This window comes from Dama dama, chromosome 16, assembly GCF_033118175.1.
Source record: "Dama dama isolate Ldn47 chromosome 16, ASM3311817v1, whole genome shotgun sequence".
In the NCBI taxonomy this organism is placed as follows: Eukaryota; Metazoa; Chordata; class Mammalia; order Artiodactyla; family Cervidae; genus Dama; species Dama dama.
The window spans coordinates 15,980,961-16,000,201 of record NC_083696.1 but is presented as its reverse complement, the minus strand read 5'-3'; the positions used below and the strand labels follow the sequence as shown (position 1 = coordinate 16,000,201).

Sequence of the window (19,241 nt, the reverse complement as noted above, 5' to 3'; positions counted from 1 at the left end):
GTTCCTAAAGCCTGTCTTCAGCCATTTTTTCCCCTGATGCCCTGGACTCTAGACAAAGAGCATCTTTGAACTCCTGGCAGTGTCAGCGGATATTTGTTTGTGTGCTAGTTGAATTCTTGTGTAGCTTTGAATTCTCTTTCCAGAGAAGTGAGGCTTTATAGCTCTTGCAGATTGACTTAATCTTTCACAGCATGAGAATGATCCCTTCATTCTAAGGGACCCATGGCTGATTTGGTAATTTCTATAGATCTGTCTCATGGGTTTGCTTTTGTCTGCTCCCTCCTTTTCCGTTACTTCATTATTTTGTGAGATTTTACTCCACCTTATTTACCATCCCCAACTCAGGCCACTGCTTATTCTTTTCCTCAACTTTACAGAGCTTTCCAGCTCAGCCTCCGAGAGCTTGGGGTTTCATCTCTACATAGTGTATATCATCACCACCCTTGTAAAATGAAGCATAGACTAGGAATTATGTAATTCCACACTCTATCAGTCGTTCGTAGTGTTGACTTTATGGGGATTTTGTCTCTGAAGACTTTGTTCCATGAGAACTCTGGTGCCCTAAAATATGGGAAGCAGAGTTGCTGGTCACCGACTGGAGTGAGAATTGTCTGCTTTAAGTTCTTCATGATGGTTATTTTGGCTGGAAAAATGTGTCTTTTAGAATTCTATGCAGAAAGACTTTGTGTGTATTTTAATTATATGAACTCCATATTTTAATAATAGCATGCTGAGGGATTTTTAAATATTTTAGGACAGTTTTATCTTAATGGCTATGAGTTTTTAACCATATTTAGAATTTGATATTTTTATTTAACCTATATATTTTTGTTTGAAAACTGCAGCTTCTAAATCCACAATACATTTTGCCAACTAAGGGCCTATAAAACACTCAGAAAAAAGAACAATTCAAGATATCTTTTGAGCCCCTTTGTCCAAAACAGCTTGCTAATTCAGCGTTGAAAACTTTAGCCAGAGTATCAAAATTAAAGAAATAAGAAACAACTGTATGAGAAGTTCTGAAAACCTTAAACTTCCATATTTCCAGTCTCTTCACTGCTCGACTCATCTTTTTTTTTCATTGCTGCTATAATGCTCTTTCTAAAATATAATCCAAATCGAGTAGATTCCCTTACCAGAAGCTTTCAGGGAACTCATTTAATTTCAGAAATGAAGTCCAAATTCCAAGAGTAGACAATGCAAAATATCCACAAGGTGCTTTCAAATTCTCTTATCCTCATATGTTTCCTGTTCCTTCCTGTCTCTCTTCCTCTCTCGCTCCCAGCCTTCCTATTTCCCATCCTCACTCCCTTCCTTCCAGAATATTAAACATCCGCAGCATACCAAAGTCAAGGAACACAAAGGGGAATGAGTCTTCTGAGGACCTTTGAGGTCTGTGGTGGCTTCTCCGTCCTCTGGTCCTATTGTCTTTGCTCTGCTGTGTTCAGCACCACACATGCTACCTTCTGTCCCCTCCATTCCATCTCCACTATCATCTCCCCATCTAGACTTTCTCAGTGCAAACTCCTGTTCTTCCTGAACACTCCACAACCTAGGGAACTCACCTTCTATGTGCTTCCCATTGTTTATTTTTACTGCATTGACTTTTTTTTTCCAATCATGAAAGCAATGCATATTCGTTCTATAAGACTTTGAGAATGGAAGTGTAAAAGGAAAATATGATCTGGTATACAAGGCATTCACTGCGGCTCTGGATGTCCAGATTCTATTCCTATCTCTGCCATTTAGGAGGTGAGGGATATTGACCATGGCATTTACCCACTTGAGACCTCATATTTTTCTTCTCTAAAAGGCGAGATCTGAGCTCCTGGTGTGGAAGGACTATTCTGGTTGCAGAACTCAATGCCTAATGTACTTGTCTCCAAATGAATATTGTGCATCTTGGCTGCTCCACTGAACAGAGATGTGCTCTTTGTTGCCACACACACCATGCTTGGCCCAGAGTGCGTCTTTCTGCCATCTTTGAAGAACAAAGGCACACTCTGAGAGTCTCACTATTTTATCCCCACTCAACTTTTAAGAATCTTTATTTACTATATAAAGTGTGTCCAGCTTATTTAATGGTGATACATGCTGGACTTGAATTTTTGTTTTGTTTTGTTTTTGTTTTTTTTCCATTTATTTTTATTAGTTGGAGGCTAATTACTTTACAATATGGTAGTGGTTTTTGTCATACACTGACATGAATCAGCCATGGATTTACACGTATTCCCCATCCCGATCCCCCCTCCCACCTCCTTCTCCACCCGATTCCTCTGGGTCTTCCCAGTGCTCCAGGCCCGAGCACTTGTCTCATGCATCCAGCCTGGGCTGGTGATCTGTTTCACCCTAGATAATATACATGTTTCGATGCTGTTCTCTCGAAACTCTGTGGGAAAAGGTGAGGGTGGACTTGAGTTTTATTATTAGATTTAGGGTTTATCATGGGCTTCCCAGGTGGCTTAGTGGTAAAGAATCCACTGGCCAACACAGGAGATGCAGGAATTGCAGGTTCGATCCCTGGGTTGGGATGATCACCTGAAGTAGGAAATGGCAACCCACTCTAGTATTCTTGCCTGGAGAACCCTGTGGACAGAGGAGTCTGGTAGGCTATAGTCCATAGTGTTGCAGAGAGTCGGACACAACTGAGCTTGCACATACTCTTAGTGTTTATCATCCTATGTCTTTCTGTACTCTTTTCTTTCCTTTTTTTCCCTTCTAATTTCAAATGATAGCACCAAGCAAAACATTAAAATTATATTCACTCAAACAGTACCATAAACATTATTTTAACTGATTTGTTCAAAATCATTGCAGACCCATACGATGCACAAGTCTGTATTTAATGGTATCCTCTCTTCTGATATTTGAAAACATTTTTCAGTCTAGAACTCTGTGATTTGAAGAACTGGAAGAAAAAAAAAAAACCTCTGAGAGTGGCACATTATCATAAGATTTGTTATGGATAACTGGATAAGGGCATAGATTTATAAATTCTTATAGTTCTTTAGAGTTTCTGTATATTTTGAGGGGGAAGTTTTTCCAAGACATTATCTCCTTTTTCTTAAAGGTGATATCCATGAAGTCTCTCATTTGTTTTCTACATAATTACCCTTCAAAGTAGTCCCTGAGTCATATAAGTAACTGATGTGTGTGCTAAGTCAGTCCAGTCATGTCTGTCTCTTTCAGACCCCACGGGCTGGCTGTAGACCTCCAGGCTCCTCTGTCCATGGGATTCTCCAGGCAAGAATAGTGGAGTCGGTTGCTATTTCCTTCTCCAGGGGATCTTCCCCACCCATGGATCGAACCTGCATCTCTTACATCTCCTGTATTGGCAGGCGGGTTCTTTATCACTAGCACCACTTGGGAAGCCCCAAGCACCAATAGATACACTATTGTCTCCATGCTTCCCTCTGTGGGAGGTGAGGTTGGAGGAAGGTCAATCCTGGGACCGCCACTTGGCTGGGTGAAACTGGGCAAATGGCAACCTCCAGGTGCCTCTGTTTACATCTCTTTAAATTGAATTGCTGCTCTTTCCACATTGTATTGAAGATCATATAAGATGTTTTTTTAAGAAACTTTTGAAAACTACAAAGCCCCATAGAAGGTGGCAGGGGTAATTCTCCTTTAGACCTATCCCCAAGGATCATGGGAAAACTGAATCCTGCCCCATCTCCTGTAAAATCTCTGTTCTTTGTTGATGATGGGATGAAGGGAGTTGAGAAATCGATTTACTTTATATTTTGCTTTAACCCTGTGGTAATATTAACATGTAAACAGAACTTCTCCATTGATATATTAATTGCCTTCATCTATTATTTTCTGTTATTGGAAGTATTTCTCTGTGCTCCCTCCACACATGTATTAAAACTATTCAATTATAATTCTGTACTCATGGTAAGACTCTTAAGTAAACATGTAAACATCCCCATATCATGAAGTCTATTTAACATGACAGGATAATATCCTCCTGTTATTCCAGAGGGGTGAAACAGAAAATGAACAAACAAACAAAAAATGTTTGTTAGAGAGCACAAAACAGGATACCACAGGAAATCAATTGCATAAGTTGTGAAAAATAATCCACCCTCTTATTTGCTCTCTTATAAAAATATATCACATGTAATCCCCCCCATCAAAATAGAGGCAAACCAAGGAAAAATTTTGTTATATTCTCTTTCTCTCCAGTTTTATTGAGATACAATTGACATGTAACATTATATTATTTTAAGATATGCCACATAACGACTTGATATACCTATTACAAAATTATTGCCACAATAAGGTTAGTTAACACTAGTCCCCTCCCATAGTTAGAAATGTTATTTTTCTTGTGATGAGAGCTTTTAAAATCTATTCTCTTCACAATTTTTAAATATACAGTCCAGTATTTTAACTAGAGCCATGTTAGCTTCTGAACTGGCCTACCAATATCTTGTTTAGATTATGCCACCTGTTCCTTTCCAACTATTTTTTAAGCAGAAGCTTCTGAGGCAAAACAGCTGTTTTTTGGCTAATATAGCAGATCCTTGCCATAAACTCTGTGTTTTGAAATTGAAGTTTGCTTAGGTCAAACAGGCTGATATGTTTGAATTACTGAATTTTTATTAGATTTTAAAATATATGTGTAAGAGTTCACATAAGTGTTTTTGCATAGGTATTATCCTGTTCATTTTCACAGAATGGGATTCCAAAACCAAGCTCCAGAGAGGTCAAACAATTTGCTCAAGGTTATGTAACTGTTAGAGGATTGAGTTGTGACTTGTCTCATGTCCCAAATTCCACACTTTTTCTTCATGACACTCCTAATCATTTTTCCTCATCTCTTAGCAGTAGCAACTTTTCTCTCACCAATACTCCTATAATTCTTCTTCCTGGACCATGTTCCTTCTCACTCTGAAGGATGGAGTTCTATCAGTGATATGGTGGAATGTCATGCCACCTGGGCATGCAGAGTGCTCTTTCACAGAAAACAAAACAGTGGCTGTTTATTTAAATTTGTCCCATTGAGGCTGTTTTCACCAGCTAGGTTTCAGAGTTCCCTGCTTATTTCCTTGCACAAGGAGCTCATCTTTGGGAATAACGGTGTCCTTCATCAGGCTTAACAGGAAACAAAAAGATGTTTAAAATCTCATTACCTGACAGATCCAGGCCTTCTCAGAGAAAGAGAATAGAGGCAATTTATGTGGAAGGAAAACGTGAGTCAGTCAGCTCTCTGATTAAAAGATGAGAGGACACTAAACCATAAATCCCAGGTAGACCTGTTTCTTCTCGGTTCAGAGGCTGTCTCCTGACTCACTCTGTGGTGGAAACAAATACTTTATGGAGGGCAACTGTAGCAGACCATTTCTACTGGAGACTGCGGGCACTTTTCTTTCAGCTCTCTTTTGATGATGTGGTCCCAAAGAGGGTTAAAGCAGAAGACACACAACTTTCTGAACCCTCTCATGACTCTACCATGGGTGTAAGCTTGTCCTGGCTTCTACCTTTCCCGACAATCAAATAGCTATGATTTTATGGGAATCAATGTGGTATCAACATGGCATCTAAGAGATAGACACAACAAATATATGTAGTTCTGTATGAGGGATTATGTCTAAATGTCCGTGAAATTAAATGAATATGTAGTAAGCTTTAGCCATGGGTCAGACACTCAGCTGTGTACTCTTTTTTTTTTTACTCATGGTCTTTCCTTTAATTGACATAGTCACTCTTCTAAGAGGTGGGTAGAATAAAGACTAACCTAGATCTGGTTTAACTCAAACCAGAACTGAACTGCTTTATTGCCTTCTGTAATTTAGCCTCCTAATCAGCCTGAACCAGTTCCTGTGTGAACCAGTTTTAAAGACGACAGATTGTCATGGAACATTTTTCACTGGCAGACCTGCTAATCTCTCTTGGCTTTATACGAGCTGTCAGCTAAAGAATGGAGGGTCATTTGCTCATTTCTTCCTCAGACTGGAATAGTCTGTGTATCTGAAAAATAACTAGCCACCTGAAACAACATGGTGGGCTAGATAAAAAGAGCAGACCATTTGGAGTCAGACAGACCAGGGTCGGAATCCCAGCCATACCTCATCATTGCCATGTTGCATTGAGCAATGTTACCTTACTTCTCTGGGGTTCGGTTTACTTATCTGTAACATGAAGGTGAGGAAACCTATCTCACTGAGTTGTTGTGGGAGTTAAATCAGATAATGTGTGGGATTGTGTGTGTGTGATTTGCCTTTTGTCTTTATTCCAGGTGTGTGTAAATAATAATGATATTGGTGAATTTAAAGGATATCAGCCAAAATTTCAAAATATTGGTTTTCATATTTAGGAAATGAATATAATTTTTAAAATGTATTTTTTATTGAAGTATAGTTGAATTACAGTGCAGCATTATATACACACACACACATTCAGGTATACAAATTATATATATTCTTTTCCATTATGGTTTATCACAGGTTATTATACAGTTCCCTGTGCTATACAGTAGGACTTTGTTGTTTACCCATTCAGTATATACCAGTTTGCATCTGCTAATCCCAAACTCTCAGTCCAACCCTCTCTGACCCACCCTCCCCCATGACAATGACCAGCCTCTTCTCTGAGTCCCTGATTATGTTTCATAGACAAACTCATTTGTGTCATATTTTAGATTCCACATATAAGTGATATCACGTGGTCTGTGTCTTTCTCTTTCTGACTAAGTTCACTTAGTAGGATAATCTCTAGTTGCAAGGATAATGTTTGTTAAGGGCAATGGAGATACTGGATGGTCAGCAAGAGGGGGAAGGCAAGAAATGAGGAGGAAAGCTCTGTGAGACATGGCCCATGAACCACACACATAATATCAGAGTGCACAGAAGACCAGTGAAAGGGTCAGTGGTCAAGAAGTTTTCCGATATTACAACCTCTAAATAAAGGTCCTGTTGAGGGGAAAACACTCCCTATGACCAAAGACAATAGCTTTTCCAAGATGGCCTCATTAAATGTTTAACTGGGTGAAAATATTTTGTGGGTTTCCACACGCAGCCAGGAACCTTAATTCAGTATTTTATTCTTTCTCTACATACCCTTCTCACTGAGAAGGGACAAAGACTCGAGGCTTGCTAGACAATCAACCCGCTTGCTCTGTCAGGGAACACCAACCGATGATTGTGGATCAAGTATTTTCTTGCTTTGATGTGTCTCTCTCAGGACAACCTCTCCTGCCCTCCCTGAGAGGGTGGTGGGAAAAGCGAGTGAAATGATTTACCAGGAAGATAAGTGAGGGAGGCTTCAGGTGATCAATGAGCTCTGTGAAGTCAGAGGTCACTAAAAGGTCAGACTGGAAGACTGCATTCCAGAAAGCTACTGTGGGGTGAATTGGGTTGTTCTTGTTTCACCCCAGAGGTAATTGTCCCTCCAGATGCATTGCCTGCAATATTTCAGGTTGTCTTGATTATATACAAACTCACATATTTTGTGCTCTCTCCTCTGAGTGGCCCTGGCCTAGTTAAGTCCCATGGGGAAGGCAGAGGAAGTAGGAGATGTGGTCTCTGTTCTCAAGAACCTTATTTAGCTAAAACGAGAGGATGGAAAACTTAAGAAATAATATTGGATGTGTTCAGTGTGCTCTTGGTCCTGAATACTGGTGGAATAGGAAACCAGATTCTCTGTTCTGGCAGGTGCTGAAAACTAATAAAATATTCATCAAACCACCTCAAAATGTAGAGAAAATAAGAACAATATTTTAGCATCAGTATAGAGGTATGTGTTATAGAACATATATAATCGGATCATTATACTATATATATGGGCTTCCCTGGTGGCTCAGTGGGTAAAGAATCTGCCTGCAATTCCCTTGGGGCGGGAAGATCCCCTGGAAAAGGAAATGGCAACCCACTCTAGTATTCTTGCCTTGGAGAATCCCATGGACAGAGGAGCCTGGCGGGCTATAGTCCATGGGGTCACAAAGAGTCAGACATGACCGAGTCACTAAACTTATTCTATGCATATACATATATATATGCACATACTTACACATCCAACTATTTTTCCTTCTGACAGTTCTTTATTTTGATCTATTACTTGTCTTTTAGTGTTTTTCTTTTTTTTTATTTTCTGAAATGTTCATGAAACCATAAAGCCATTGTTTCTTCTGGTTCCATACTTGGAAAAAATAAGTGCGTCGGTTGCCAAAATTTTTGCTTTTTTAACAATGCTGATGGTCCCTGAAAGTCACTGGTTTAAACAGGAAGAGGGGAGGTATGACAGTGGCAGTGAGAGAAGACTTCTTGGGGGAAGGAGGAGCCAGCTGATGAAGCGGGTGTATGATGGAAACAGGTGGATGGTACACTGAGATGGGTAGGTAAAGCCAGGAAAGGAAGCTGGATTTCATATCAGATGGAATAAGAGGCCATTCATTGTCTTCAACTAGAAGGTGACATGATGAAAACTGTATTTAGGAAGGTGAGTCTGTCATCATGACAGAAGATGAATTAGAGGAGTGTGAAATTAGTCACTTATTTTTAAGAAAAATCACTTAGAGAAATTCCACTCAGAGTTACTAAAGAAATTTTCAACTGAAAGATTCGTCTAAGAGGAGGAGAATCAAGGAGTGTGGAACTTGAAATTAATCCATGGACTTCTAGGTGTCTGCTGCTTATAGAGAGAGTCAAGAGGTGAAAGGTTAGATCTTTCCTTTCTATGGCTGGGACTGCATCAGCCAAGTGTGGCTCTGGTGTGTGTTCATCTTGGCTTATTTATCTCTTGGCAGTGGTGCAACCTTGAGAAGTTTAAGCTTCACTTTTCTCCTGTGAAATATCTGAAACACAGTATTACCTACATTGTAAGGCCACTGCAAAGACTAAAAGAGATACTCAAGTAATGTGCTCATCGGAGTGTATGATCCTGAGCAGGTTCTGAATAAGCAAAGTTACTCTTTACATCTGTGTCGTCTTTGGCAAGGTACTTACTCTCTCTGAGCCCTAGTTCACTCAAATGTGAAAGGGGGGTGAATCAGAACTGCCAGGAACAGTGACTGTGAAAATCACTACTAGCAGTGATGGATGTAAAGGTACTTTAAAAATCATGATTTGCTGTATAGAAGCTCAGTTTTATGATGATGGTTGTTCATAATTACTAGTGTCATATAAAAGCCACGTGTCCAGAACCTGAACCAAAATAAGGTTCTTTTCCATGTAAATGTTCAGTTGGATTTACCAGAGAGGTGAATATCTATGCAGTGTTCTTAAGTTGAGGGCATAGGCGTGGGCAGTCAGTGCTAGTTTGGCAGAGCAGAGGTGACAGGTTGATGTTAGGGGGGCCCCAGACTATGTCATGAGGGTTTTTAGGTTATCTGGGTGTCCAGATGCCCAGGCTGCTCTAGTGCAACCTGAAGTCTTGTCCTGAGCCCATTAAAGGAACTCAGTAACCCGTCTTCTGATTAATAATTCAGGTCATGTCCATTCGTCAATCAGCAAACAATCCTCAAGCATTTACTGTGTGCCATGTCCAGCGCCAGGTGTTGTGAGTGCAGGGAGGAATCAATCAGAGTTACTACATGGAGGTGCTTCTACTCTGGAAAATAAACACCATAAGCGATGATCAACCTGTAATGATCACTAATCAAGTACCATAACTATATAATGCCACAATCCCCATCACTGCTTCACTAAAATGAAAGAAAATTCCAGAATCACTTGTATCACAAATCATCCAATCCCCTAAACCATTAAACACAATCTCCACTTTCTTATCCTCTAAAATATCAAAAGCCATCAATAGTTCTATTATTAAACCTAAAAGAAATACTCCTAATACAGCCTAATTAAAGACCACGACTTCAAGATATTGCTTTATAACCAGAACTTTTGTATAACCAAACACCACTAACATCCCCCCCTAAATAAATAAAAACACTATTAAACCTAAAAATGATCCTAAAAAATCTAAAAATTCAACACAAGTCCACAACCAAGACCACCACTTGCAGATCAACCCAGGCCTACCGTAAATAGGTGAAGGTTTTGAGGAAAAACTCATCAAACCAATGACAGAAAATAGTACTTAAATACAATGTATGTTACCATTATTCTTACATGGACTCTAACAATGCCTAAGGACATGAAAACTTATAGCTTCTGGATGGTTCAAGCTCCCACACTGAGCACTGTGTAGTATAGTGGACACAGCTCAGGGCACTGTGGTTTGGCTTATACACCTAAATATACTATAAGTATAGTAGTTATATACACATACTATACTTGCTTTGTTGTTCAGTCACTAAGTCCTGTCTGACTCTTTGCAATCCCATGGACTGCAGCATGACAGGCTTCCCTGTCCTTCACTATCTCCCAGAGTTTGCTCAAACTCATGTTCATTGAATTGGTGATACCATCCGACCATCTCATCCTCTGTCATCCCTTTCTCCTCTTGCCTTCAACCTTTCCTAGCATCAGGGTCTTTTCCAGCAAGTTGGCTCTTTGTATCAGCTAGCCAAAGTATTGGAGCATCAGTCTTTCCAATGAATATTCAGGGTTGATTTCCTTTAGGATTGATTGGTTTGATTTTTTTGCTGTCCAAGGGACTCTGTAGAGTCTTCTTCAGCACCACAGTTTGAACACATGAGTTCTTACTCAGTCTTCTTTATGGTCCAACTCTCACATCTGTACATAAACAGTGGAGAAACCATAGCTATGACTATATAGACCTTTGTTGGCAAAGTGATGTCTCTACTTTTTAATACTTTGTCTAGGTTTGTCATAGTTTTTCTTCCAAGGAGCAAGTGTCTTTTAACTTCATGGCTGCAGTGATTGACTGCAGTGATTTTGAAGCCTCTCCCCCCCACCCAAAATAAAATCTGTCAATGCTTCCACTTTTTCCCCTTCCATTTGTCATGAAGTGATGCGACTGGATGCCATGATCTTAATTTTTTGAATGTTGAGTTTTAGGCTAGTTTTAGTTCACTCTTCTATTTCACCCTCATCAAGAGGCTCTCTGGTTCCTCTTCACTTTCTGTCATTAGGCTGATATCATCTGCATATCTGAAGTTATTGATATTTCTCTCTGCAATCTTGTTTCCAGCTGGAGCGTCATCCAGCCCAGCATTTTGCATGATGCACCCTACATATAAGTTAAATAAGGGTGACAATATACAGCCTTGATGTACTCCTTTCCCAATTTTGAACCAGTCTGCTGTTCCATATCCATTTCTAACTGTTGCTTCCTGAATACAAGTTTCTCAGGTAAGTTAGTCTGGTATTCCCTTCTCTTTAAGAATTTCCCACAGTTTCTTGTAATCCACACAAAGACTTTAGTGTAGTCAATGAAGGAGAAGTAGATGTTTTTTCTGAAATTCTCTTGCTTTTCTATGAGCCAACAAATGTTGGCAATTTGATCTCTGGTTCCTCTGCCTTTCAAAAAGAAAGGATCAGCATCTGGTCAAGAGTACGCTCTCAACAGATGGCAGCTGTTTTTACTAAAGAGAAGAGGGTATAGCATGCACACACGGGGCAAGCTCTCCTCCAGGTGACCACACTTCCATTTAGATGTTATCAATAGATGAAGGAAAAGGAGGATCAGAACAAGACTTGTGGTTAGTGGAAATGAACTTTTGCTGTTTTTCATCAGCAAACTCGGGATATATCTTTTCACATATGTCATTTCTATGATTCCTGTAATAACCTCAAAGGGGGAATATTATACTCCCATTGTCAAGATGAAAATGCTGAGGCTCTGAGAATCTAAAATCTCCTGCTCAAGGAATACAGCTTATCAGAGTTAGGCTGGAATCTGAACCCAAGTGTTTTCCTTCTTACCATGTAAGGTGAAAATGACCCATAAATTTTCTATTCCCATTCTCAGTATAGATATTTAAACTTTTAGTTTATTATTTGTCACTGGCTAACATTCATGCAGGCTGAAGACATTTATCAAATGTCTTATTATTTTGACCAAAGAATATATCCAGATGGCCTTTGATTCTAAAAATAATGCCATATAAATCACCCACCTATGAATTAAGACAAATCCCTTTGGGAATTTGTTTCCATAGTGATATGCCATTTTATACAATTATTAATACTGTGACAGATATTGTAGTCAATATGAGCAGAAGTGAGGATAGAAATTAATATTTCTTGAACACCTACCACTTGCCGTGAACAGTATATATTGTACATTATTCCATTTACTCCTCAGAGGGTTCATTTATTCAATAAGGGGTTATTGGGTGCCACATCTGTTTCAAGTACTCTGGGTGTTGAGGGTACAGAATCAGACAGGATAGATAGGACTCATGCTTCTGTAGAAATTAACATTCTCTTGGTAGTTATAAGCAATCTGTAGAATATATATGCCAGATGGAGAGAAATGCAATGGGGAAAAAAAGCATAGAAATGGGAGTGTTGGTAGGATAATGGGCATTTATCCCAAACCAGTAGGAAAGTTCTCACTGGGGCAGAGACTTTGAGTAAAGACATAAAGGAGATGAGAGATTGAGCCTGGCTGACATCTGGGGAAGAGTATTTCTGGCAGAAATAGTAAGTTCAAAGGCCCTGAGGTAGGAATATGGCTACTGGTTTTGAAGACCAATGGGGCAGAGTAACTAGAGTAGAGTGAATAAGCAAGAGACTAGTTGGAGATGAGATTAAAGGGCCTGAGCATATAGGGCCTTGTGGACCACTGTGAAGATGTTGGATTTTATTCTGAGGGGGATGGAAGTCACTGGAGGGTTTTAAGAAGTGTGACATGATCTGACAAGCACATTTCTTGTGCTTGAAAAAAATTACTGGCGACTAAGAGCATAGAGATGGGGCCCAAGCCTTTTGCAGTAAAATCTAGTTGAGTAAGATAGGACGCCTGCTTAGACTTGAGTGGTGGCAAAGAGAGAAAAACAGTTGGATTTGTGATGTATTGAAAGGCAGAGCAGAAAGTATTTGAAGATGGATAGGATAAGGATTCCCTGGTGGTTCAGATGGTAAAGAATCTTCCTCCAGTGCAGGAGACCTGAGTTTGATCCTCTGGTCGGGAAGATTCCCCTGGAGAAAGGAATGGCAACACACTCCAATATTCTTGCCTGGAGAATTCCATAAACAGAGAGCCTGGTGGGCTACAGTCCATGGAATCACAAAGAGTCAGACATGACTGAGTGACTAACACTTTCACTTCAGGATAAGGATTAGAGCTTCCCAGGTGACTCAGTTGGTAAAATAATCCACTTGCCGATGCAGGAGACACAGGAGAAGTGGGTTCGATGCCCTGTTCAGGACAATGATCTGGAGAAGGAAATGACAACCCACTCCAGTATCCTTGCCTGGAAAATCCCATGGACAGAGGAGCCTGGTGGGCTGCAGTCCTTAGGGTCATGAAGAGTTGGACATGACTGAGTGACTGCGCACAGAGCTCAGGATGAGGATTATTAGAAAAGGAGGAGCCAAGGATAACTAGAAGGTTTTTGGAACTGGAACTGAAAAAACAGGCTTATCTTTAATGGGAACAGAGATGACTACCCTGGAGGAGGTGCATCTTGCTGACTCCCATACATCAAGGCTTTCCCTCACATGACCCTGTCTCCTTCCAACTGTGCCAAATCCACAAAATGATGAAATCTTTGCTCAAGTTCATAAGCAGGTATTGTGTGAATGAAAGACTCACCGAGGGCCCTGGAAAGGACTCTCTTCTTCCCCTTCAGACTAATTAGGAATCAAATTCTTATTGTGAAATTAGAGTGCTCTAGTAAACACAAGCTAAACTCTTCGTCAATTTGTTGATTATGGAAAATGGGGTTTTCCTGGAAACTTGTCCACCATATGTTTCCACTGCTCTTCTCTATCCAAGAGATGGACCTAGGTGCCAAATTATTTCTTTTTCTCCAAATTATATCTCCTTGGATAACTTCTCTGCTGGGTGTGGAATCACCATAGTAGTTATTCATGGCTACTCTTTAGACTAAACAGCATCAGCCAGAGGAAAATGAATAACAAAAAATGTAACCAGTTCATCAGACTCACAAATAGATAATTTTAATGAAATAATAAGATATGGCACCCTGGCAAGCATGGATTTCTCTCAGCCTTCTATGAGGAGGATGCTTATGTAGTTGGCCACCTCTGGGCCCTAGAGTAGCTAAGGCAAGGCACGAACCTCCCATACCAGATGTCTCTCTATCCCTCTGCCTGCAACGGTTTTCTAATTCAGAGTTTTACAGCAGACAATAAAGGGATTAGTTGAATGTGGTTAAATCCCTACCCTGAATGAGAACTATATAGTCAATTCACAGTTGACTCAGTTCAGTTGCTCAGTCGCATTCAACTCTTTGAGAACCCATGGACTGCAGCACACCAGGCTTCCGTGTCCATCGCCAGCTCCCGGAGTTTACTCAAACTCATGTCCATCGAGTCAGTGATGCCATCCAACCATCTCATCCTCTGTCGATACGTTGTTGTTTAGTCGCTAAGCTGCGTCCAACTCTTTTGCAAGTCCATGGACTGCAGCCCACCAGGCTCCTCTGTCCATGGGATTTGTCAGGCAAGAATACTGGAGAGGGTTGCCATTTCCTTCTCTAGGCGCTCCTCCCGATGGAAGGATTGAACCTGGGTCTCCTGTATTGGCAGGGAGATTTTTTACCACTGAACCAGTAAATAACACAGTGAGCACTGGTGTTGACTCCCAAATTTCTTTCTCCAAGTAACAAGTGAAAATATGAAGCCAGTGTAGCTGGCTTTATTCATGTTGTCATATTCATTCATTCCTTGATTCATGTAACTAACATTTTAGCAAAAGTCATGTCCCAGGCATTGTGCCAAAAGTCACTAATCATGGGAAGGGTCAGAGAGGAAAGCACATATGCCTACAGTATTCCAGGCACTGGATTAGGCCCTGCAGATACAGTGGTGACAAGACAGATTAAAGCCACTGTGAAATTTAAATAGGGAAATATACAGATGTCATTAGAAATCCTATTTCAAAGAATGGTATTATATAGACCAAACAAAATAAAGTGATAGTTGAATAGAGGCAAAATGCAGGGTTGAGGTATTTTAGAAAGAGTAGTTAGGACAGGGATATAATGATGAGAAGGAAAAATGTGCCAGAAAGAAGGAAGACAAATGTATAGGCAGTTGAGGTAGGAAGGTATGGCAAGAGAAGGAAAGGAACAGAGAGAAGGCTAGTGTGGCTACAGCTTATTAGCAAATGAGGATACTAGTTCAAGGAAATGAGGTCAAAGATGGAGGAAGAAGCCAGATCCCTGGGGCTTTACAGGTCATGATTAAGGAGTTTGGTTTTTATTCTAAGTACAATTAGAAGCTATTGGAGGGTTTTATGCAAGAGTTTGATATAACCTAATGTATGATTTAATTTAACTTTGTGAAGGGCAGAGAATGGACAGGAGAGGCAAAGATGCAAACAAGGAGACAGGTACATGGCCATTGCAGATGGAAGATGGAGACCAGGACTGGTGTGCAGCAGTGGAGATCACGTGGAGTGGTCAGACCAAAGATGTATTTGGAGAGGTGAGTAAGAGAAATGAAGGTCCAATCATGGCCCCTAGGTTCGGAGCTGAGCCATTAAGTTAGATAGGCGAGACTGGAGAAGGAGATTATGAATCAAGAGTGCTTTTAGGAGCTTGTTAAGTTTGAGATGGTAATTAAATACCCATGTCTGAAGCTCAGGGGAGAGGCTAGCGTAGGAGGCAGAGCTCTAAGAGGTAGTGAATACACTTGATATCCAAATATTGTGAATGATTTGCTCAGAAATAGGTTTAGGTATAGAAAAAGGCCGAAGACTGAGCTCTGAGGCATTTCCACATGCATACTGGAGGCAGTGAGGAGCAGCTTGCAGGAGAAACACCAGTCAGAGGGAAAATGAAAGATTGATGTTGCGTGAGCCAAGAGAAGAAGGTTTATCTGAAATCGGAAGTGGTCAATTTTTCCAAAGGCTGCAAATTTACAGAAAATAGTAATGGATAATTGACTGCTGAATGTGTCAAAATAGAGTTCATTGGTTATCTTGACCATGGCCATTTTTGTGCAGGTGTGTATAGGATATATGAAAACACAAAGAGTCATTCTGGAAATTCATTCTGAAGGAAGCAGTATAGAATTTGGACTTCAAAGTTTGAAAGTCAGTCAATCAGGCAAGGCAAGTGTTGAGGAAGAGGTTTCAGCACAGAGCTTGATTTAATGAGAGGATGAAAGTTAGAGAAATATCACTGTGTAAGGAGAGCTCTGGTCATAACAAACCATGTGACACACTACTCATAGCAAACACCCTCTTCCAGCAACACTAGAGAAGACTCTACACATGGACATCACCAGATGGTCAACACCAAAATCAGATTGATTGCATTCTTTGCAGCCAAAGATGGAGAAGCTCTATCTACAGTCAGCAAAAACAAGACCGGGAGCTGACCGTGGCTCAGATCATGAACTCCTTATTGCCAAATTCAGACTTAAAGTGAAGAAAGTAGGGAAAACCACTAGACCATTCAGGTATGACCTAAATCAAATTGTTTATGATTATACAGTGGAAATGAGAAATAGATTCAACAGATTAGATCTGATAGAGTGTCTGAAGAACTAAGGATGGAGGTTTGTGACATTGTACAGGAGGCAGTGATCAAGACCATCCCCAAGAAAAAGAAATGCAAAAAAAAAAAAAAAATGGCTCTCTGAGGAGGCCTTACAAATAGCTGAGAAAAAAAGAGATGTGAAAGGCAAAGGAGAAAAGGAAAGATATTCCCATTTAAATGCAGAGTTCCAAAGAATAGCAAGGAGAGATAAGAAAGCCTTCCGCAGTGATCAATGCAAAGAAATAGAGGAAGACAATGGAATGGAAAAGACTACAGATCTCTTCCAGAAAATCAGAGATACCAAGGGAAATTTTCATGCAAAGATGGGCACAATAAAGGACAGAAATGGTATGAACCTAACAGAAGCAGAAGATACTAATAAGAGGTGGCAAGAATACACAGAAGAACTATACAAAAAAGATCTTCACAACCCAGATAACCATGATGGTGTGATCACTCACCTAGAGCCAGAGATCCTGGGATGCGAAATCAAGTGGGCCTTAGGAAGCATCACTATGAACAAAGCTAGTGGAGGTGACGGAATTCCAGTTGAGCTATTTCAAATCCTTAAAGATGATGCTGTGAAAGTGCTGCACTCAATATGCCAGAAAATTTGGAAACTCAGCAGTGGCCCCAGGACTGGAAAAGGTCAGTTTTCATTCCAATCCCAAAGAAAGGCAGTGCGAAAGAATGCTCAGACCACAGCACATTTTCACATATCTCACATGCTAGCAAAGTAATGGTCAAAATCCTCCAAGCCAGGCTTCAACAGTACGTGAACCATGAACTTCCAAATGTTTAAGCTGGATTTAGAAAAGGCAGAGGAACCAGAGATCATATTGTCAACATCCATTGGATCATCAAAAAAGCAAGAGAATTCCAGAAAACTTCTGCTTTACTGACTAGGCCAAAGCCTTTGACTGTGTGGATCACAACAAACTGTAGAAAATTCTTCAAGAGATGGGAATACCAGACCACCTAACCTGCCTCCTGAGAAATCTGTATGCAGGTCAGGAAGCAACAGTTATAATTGGACATGGAACAACAGACTGGCTTCAAATTGCAAAAGAAGTATATATTGTCACCCTGCTTATTTAACTTATATGCAGAGTACATCATGAGAAATGCTGGACTGCACTGGATGAAGCACAAGCTGGAATCAAGATTGCCAGGAGAAATATCAATAACCTCAGATACACAGATGACACCACCCTTATGGCAGAAAGTGAAGAAGAACTAAAGAGCCTCTTGATGAAAGCGAAAGAGGAAAGTGAAAAAGGTGGCTTAAAACTCAACATTCAGAAAACTAAGATCCTGGCATCTGGTCCCATCACTTCATGGCAAATAGATGGGGAAACATTACAAACAGTGGCAGACTTTATTTTGGGGGGCTCCAAAATCACTGCTGATGGTGACTACAGTCATGAAATTAAAAGACGCTTGCTCCTTGGAAGGAAAGTTATGACCAACCTAGACAGCATATTGAAAACCAGAGACATTACTTTGCCCATAAAGGTCTATCTAGTCAATGCTATGGTTTTTCCAGTAGTCATGTATGGATGTGATAGTTGGACTATAAAGAAAGCTGAGCAGTGAAGAATTGATGCTTTTGAACTGTGGTGTTGGAAAAGACTCTTGAGAGTCCCTTGGACAGCAAGGAGATCCAACCAGTCCATCCTAAAGGAAATCAGTCCTGAATATTCATTGGAAGGACTGATGCTGAAGCAGAAACTCCAGTACTTTGGCCACCTGATGTGAAGAACTGACTGATTGGAAAAGACCCTGATGCTGGGAAAGATTGAAGACAGGAGGAGAAGGGGACGACAGAGGATAAAATGGTTCAATGGCATCACTGACTCAATGGACATCAGTTTGGGTGGACTCTGGGAGTTGGTGATGGACGGGGAAGCCTGGCATGCTGCAGTCCATGGGGTCACAAAGAGTCAGACACGACTGAGCAACTGAACTGAACTATGGAGAGCTATGGGCTTCCCTGACAGCTCAGTGGTAAAGAATCCAGTTGCTAATGCAGGAGATGCAGGTTCAATCCCTGGGTCAGAAAGATCCCCTGAGAAGGAAATGGCAACCCACTCCAGTATTCTTGCTTCGGAAATCCCATGGACAGAGGAGCCTAGTGGGCTACAGTCCATGGAGTTGCAAAAATTTGGACATGACTTACCTACTAAACAGCAAGGGAGGGGAGCTATAAGCAATTTGATATTGTTGAATGATAAAGTACCAAGCTGGAAATGGGGGGAAATTCTATTCAAGGGCTAGATCCTGAAGGAAATCTATGGAAAAATGAGGAATTACTGAAGAGTTTAATCCCGGAAATATTAATAGCATTATCACATTTGCATTTTCAGCAAGGTCGCTCTACAGGATGGACTGTAGCAGGCAAGAGTGCAGACAAGACAACCATAGATGGGTTGTTGAAGTGTGTAGGTGAAAGATAATGAGGCTACAAGCTTGAATAGCTATTTGAGGTAGAAAAAGAGAGAGCTTATCATAAAACTGGCAAGTCTTGATTGTGCATTAGTCAAAATGCTTCCTAGGTTTAAGTGTTCAGTGACTGTGTGAATGACAGTGTGGGCATCTATGATGGGCAAGGCTGAAGGAAGACCTGGCTTATGCTGAGGGTTAGTAAGTTTATTTTTGCAGCTGTTGACATTGAGGCGCTTGTGGGACATGTTGA

At 40.6% G+C, this 19,241-nt stretch overlaps 1 protein-coding gene across 1 annotated transcript in view; it reads left to right on the top strand.

Moving 5' to 3' along the window:
• LOC133071017 (uncharacterized) overlaps positions 1–19,241 on the top strand; it is a 343,915-nt gene that overhangs the window by 293,021 nt on the left and 31,653 nt on the right. Inside the window, exon 4 of the mRNA XM_061163233.1 lies at positions 15,349–15,488. Coding sequence (XP_061019216.1) covers positions 15,349–15,488 — 140 coding nt within the window. The remainder of the gene's footprint in view (positions 1–15,348; positions 15,489–19,241) is intronic.